At 43.1% G+C, this 5773-nt stretch overlaps 1 protein-coding gene across 1 annotated transcript; it reads left to right on the top strand.

The window, feature by feature from the left end:
* Window positions 1–403: 403 nt before the first annotated feature.
* Window positions 404–1442, top strand: LOC308512395 (cyclin-Q-like; the record flags this gene model as incomplete). Its single annotated transcript, XM_081082160.1, has 2 exons — window positions 404–1213; window positions 1329–1442. 2 exons carry the CDS (start codon window positions 404–406, stop codon window positions 1440–1442), a joined length of 924 nt encoding a protein of 307 aa, XP_080938286.1.
* Window positions 1443–5773: the final 4331 nt, after the last annotated feature.

A 5773-nucleotide genomic window follows, 5' to 3' on the forward strand; every position in this document is an offset into this window, starting at 1 on the left:
CCTATGGAATTAAAAAAGACCCCAAATTGTTACAGCAATCTGGACAAAGAAGAACAAACTTGGAGGGATCACAATACCAGATATCAAGCTATACAACAAGCCACCATTCTCAGAACTGCCTCTTACTGGAAGTAAAACAGACATATAGACCAATGGGACAGAACAGAGAACATAGAAGTCGACCCTAACCATTATGCTCAATTAATATTTGACAAGGGAAGCAAAAGCATAGAATGGAATCATACAGTCTCTTCAATAATTGGTGTTGGAACCGGGGTGGCAGTCCGGCCTCGGCGGGGTGGGGCTGGGATATCAGCGACTGGCTCTAGGACAGCGCTGGTGCTGGCCCTGCACTGGGGACTCTTGCCCTTCTGAAGGGTCTGCGGACTCAGAGCGGGACCCCATGGAGGACCTTAGCCTGGACAGCTGCAGAGAGGAGGACAGGGCGCCAGGCGCCAAGGGGTGGCCCGAACCCCAGGCGAGGGTGCACTTCCGCGTGACAAGGTTCATCATGGAGGCAGGTGTCAAGCTAGGGATGCAGTCCATTCCCCTCGCCACTGCCTGTGCCATTTACCATAAGTTCTTCTGCGAGATCAACCTGGACGCCTATGACCCCTACTTGGTAGCCATGTCTGCCCTTTACTTGGCTGGCAAAGTGGAAGAACAGCCCCTGCGAACCCGTGACATCATCAACGTGTCCAACAGGGACTTCCACCCGGGCAGCGAGCCCTTGGAGATGGACTCCCGATTCTGGGTGATCCTGGACAGCATTGTGCAGTGCGAGCTCCTTGTGCTGCCTGTACTGCGCTTCCAAGTCTCCTATCAGCACCCACACAGGTACCTGCTCCACTACCTGATTTCTCTCAAGAACTGGCTGAATCCTTACAGCTGGCAAAGGACCCCCATCCCCATCACTGCCTGGGCCCTGCTGCGGAACAGCTACCGTGGTGGGCTGTGCTTCAGGTTCCAGGCTCAGCACATAGGGGAGGCGGTGCTCCACCTGGCCCTCCAGGTCTACGGGGTCCAGGTGCCCACCGAGGCTGAGGCCGAGAAGCCATGGTGGCAGGTGTTTAGTGGCGACCTTACCAAGCCAATCATTGATAACATTGTGTCTGATCTCACTCGGATTTATAACATGGACACAGAGATCCCCAAAGGCCCTGGCCCAGGCCTGTCCAAAGAGAAGCCTGGGACACTTGGCTGCCCGGGGACAGCGCCACCACATCGCCCTGATGTCCCCTCCCCAGAGCACTGGCTGGGACGACTGGTTTTGTGCTGCTGGAGACAGGCCGGTGAAGGCGATGACATGCTGCCACTTTGATTCTCAGGCTTTGACATTCCCCAACAGCTATGGTCCAGATGGTGATGAGCGCTGCACCTCCCGCGGGCATGAGCTTGCTGTGGGCGGCTCTGAGGCCTCCGGCTCTGCTTTTGTCCTTTGAAAGGAGGCAGACTACAGGGGAGGTTTGGAATCAGTGGAAGGAAAATCAAAGAACGGATGGGACTGTACCCCAGGAGATTTTTTTAAAGGCCAGATTTAGAGAAAGTATGACTCAATTAACATAGAGGAAATTTTATTTTGTTTCATTGAAGATATTACAAAGCCAAAATAAAAACATAATAATAATTGGTGTTGGACTTATAGCACAGATACATGCAAAAAAAATTAGTCTAGACCACCAACTTACACCATACACAAGTATAAACGGGGAATGAATAAAGGACTTAAACGTAAGTGGGTAACCATGAAAATCTTAGAAGAAGCAAAATATCAGGCATCTGTCTCAGCAATACCTTTACTGATACAGCTCCTAGGGCAATGGATACTGAGGAGAAAAGAAACAAATGGGACGACGTCAAATTAAAACGCTTCTGCAGAGAAGAAGCAGCCAACAAATACAACAACAACAACAACAACAACAAAACAAGGAAGTCCACTGCCTGGGAGAAGATATTTGCCAATGTTATATCCAATAAGGACTTATTCTCCAAAATTTATACTGAACTCGTCCAATTAAACGAAAGTAAGATCAACATTCCAATAGAAAAATGGATGTAGGACTAAGATACTTTTTGTAAGTGGACATACAGAAAGCCAGGAGACACATGAAAATATGCTCAAAACCGTTAATCATCCAAGAGATGCAAATCAAAAGGACCAATGAGATACCATCTCACACTGGTCAGAATGTCTATCATCAACAATTCAACAAACAACAAGTGCTGCCAAGGATGGGGTGTAAAAGGAATCCTCTTGCATTACTGGTGGGAATGCAGACTGGTATAGCAACTTTGCAGAACAGTATGGAGTTTCCTCAAAAAATTTTAAAAATGTGGCTCCCATTTGAACCAGTAGTCCCACTACTAGGAACATATCCCAAAAATTGACAAACACCAATCGGAAATGGCTTGTGCATCCACATATATATAGCAGCACAATATACAATAGCTAATATTTGGAAGAAGCCTAAGTGCCCATCAGCAGATAAATGGATTAAAATCGGTGGCACATATACACATAGGAACAATACACTGCTGTAAAAAATAAAGAACTTTTACCATTCCCAAAAGCATGGAAGGACATGTAGAGCATTATGCTGAGCAAAATAAGCCCTTTGGAGAAAGATAAATACCATGACCTCACTCATTTGTGGAATAAAATGAACAACATAAACTACTCAACAAAAATAGATCCAGAGTCAGAAAAGCATGGAACTGACGGTCAAACCTCAGAGGGAAGGCAGGACTAGGTGGTAAGAGAAAAACCAAAGGATTTGTATGCATGCATATCAGCATAACCATGGACATAGACACTAGGGGTTGGGAAAGGGCATATGCTGGGGTGCAGGTGCACAAGGGGGAAAAGAAGACATATGTCATACTATATGTAATCCTCTACACAATAAAGAATTTTTTAAAAATGTGTTCCTAGAATTACACCTTTTAAAAACAGTAAGTTGATTAACATGCATACATAAATTCTCCAGTCTCCCAATAACTTCATAATGGTTGATCTTTTAGCTAAATCAACATGGCATGTGTAAACATAACTCAGGTCACTGTAATTGCTCCACATAAAACTCTGTGGATGTTTGGAACTATTTTTGTAAACAAATCTGGAGTCACATATTCCACCAAGATGTCTCGCACTGATGGGCAGCGACACAAAATAAACAGCCACTGGACACGGTTCCCACCTTAAGGAATCACTTGAGCTTTCTGGGTCCAAAATGTTTTCCACAGATTTATACACCACGGCCTCCTTCCTGACATTTGAGATTCAAAAAACATCCCTTGATCCCCTTAATTTTATGAATAGAAACACTATCTCCTACCAATATATCTTCTAAAAATAATTACCCCCTATATTTTTCCTCTTATCTTTTTTGTGCATGATTGTACTTATTTACATTTACTTGCATGTTTGTTATTTTTACCATAGAAAATAAGTGCCCAATAAGTAGGGATTTTGTCTTATTCAGAATCATTGTGTAGGCTACAAAACATCACTTGAAAGAAGACACTTAGGAATAATACCTACACAAACTACATTTCTTCTGCTTAGAAACTAGGGAAACAACATCAACCATTCTCCATAAATCAAATAAATGGACTTCTGAACTCAATAAAAATCATGAGACAAATCCCACTCTTGGCTGTTGACAAACCCTAAAAGATAAAGGTAAAGTCAAAGGGTCAATATGTACTCATCCCCTTCAATGTATCATAAAACAGGCTCTCCAAATAAAGGACAGGGACATAAGTGAGTTATGTACTAAAAGTCACTGAAGATCAACAACTTAATATATGGCATAACGAGTATACACACAAATTAACGTAAATATAAGATCAAAAGTGTAGCCAAAGCACAAACTTGGTTATTGACGTAGAAATCTGCATATGTTACCTTGTCCCAGGGAAGAGTGATTCTAAATAAATCCAAAAGAACATAGCTTACATTAGTGGTATGATATGTTGGAAATATCTGAAAATATAACAGAACCAAAGAAAATATGTACCCCAAACGATGCCCAAATGGTGTGCCTTTCAGGGTAATATTAAGGAATACTTGTGCAATGAGCACCGAAAACTTTGAAGGATATGGGACACACTTATATTGGCTAGACTTTAATATTAAAGAGAAATAAGACTATTTCCCTCACTAGTACATTAAAGACTCATTGAAACGAACTCTTATTCTCTATTTTAAAATAAATCTGGATATATATATTTTACAAAAATCAGTCTTGTTACACGATTCAAAAATAATTAACCAGAGAAAAGTTAGTTAGGGGCGGGAAGGTCAATTAGTTATGGCACAAACAATGTCCTAACTCACATCAGTTCCTGTCTTGAAGAACTAAATACCTAGCCCATCTGCTGTGACGCTGTGATGGTTGACAATCCAATTGTTAGCCCGGAGGTCACTGTCCTATTCCTGGTCAAAGAACAAGCCCAAGCCCCTTGCTCAATCTCCAGTGGGGGACAAGGAGATGGCAGCCATTCAGTGATTCTCTCTCATCATTCATGTTTCTCTCTCCCTCTCCCTTGCTCTATGAAATCAATACAAATACTTTTTTTAAAAAGGTATACCAACTTGAGGGTAAAGGGACTACACATACCATATTTGCAAGACCCTTTTTAATGCTATGGAAATGTTTACATCAATTGTACTTCTTACCAACAGTGACCTGATTTCTACTGACACTGTATGTCTGGAGTGGGCAGGCTGTTCTAAATTACAAAGTGCTTTGAAGGCTTAAAGCACGATTCCATCTGTCTTCATATCCTAAATTAACTAAGCTTAATGTACTATTTTGCTACACAAAACGGACATTTCAACATCCTTCCAACGCCACAGTCCAGCACTTTTGTAAAAAAGAGAAAAAAAAAAGAATAGTGATGGCTTAATAATGATGGCTCATATGGCATTATCAAACTTTAAAAACAAGAAGACAAAAACCTGGAAATACTATTACTTGAGCCACTGTGCTAGAATTTTATTAAAAGACTAAACTTATGTCTGTGTGTATATCATCTCTTAGCACCCATCCATTCTCTGTCTTGCATGCATCATCTCTTCACCCATTATCTGTCCTGGGTGCCAACCACCATGCATCACCCACCTGCCATCCTCTGTCATGCCTTGTCTAACTCTCCCTCCTCAGCTGTTAAGGGTAGTAATCCTGAGCCACTTTGTGGGTGCTGTGAGTTTCCCTCTTCACCCAGGCATCCCAATCCTCCATTTTATACCGTCTACTTCTCCCCTTCCAGGGGCTGTTGAAAGGGTTAAAGAGAATAAAACAGGGCAGAGAATACCTTATTTTGCTTAGCAGATATCGTGCAGCAAGCTTGCAGCCTTGAGCACAGCATAGCCCAGATAACCAGAAGACACCTGGCATGGGAGGAACCAAGGACAGACCAGACCCTCATGTCAGCAGAGCAGCTTTCAGCCAGAAAAAGTAAATAAAAACTCTCTCTCTGCTCTCATGACTGATGACTTTCTCTGTCTCAACCCACCAGCACCCAGGTGTCGGGAATAATATCTCTTTTGATACATCTTGTACCCCCAGACTTCCCACCTCACACAGGAACAGCACTCATGGACAAGATGAGGGTGTGCCTTTTAGCAGAGGATCCCCAACCACCGCCATATCCTGGCAGAATCCCTGTCTGGAGCAGAGGACATCCGCTTCCCAATACCTTCGGAGCTTAAGCACAAGCAGAGGGCCCACAGGAAGAATATCACAGCCACCTGCACATGGTGGTGAGA

The sequence above is a fragment of the Myotis nattereri genome (assembly GCF_964212035.1).
Source record: "Myotis nattereri genome assembly, chromosome: Y".
Classification (NCBI taxonomy): domain Eukaryota; kingdom Metazoa; phylum Chordata; class Mammalia; order Chiroptera; family Vespertilionidae; genus Myotis; species Myotis nattereri.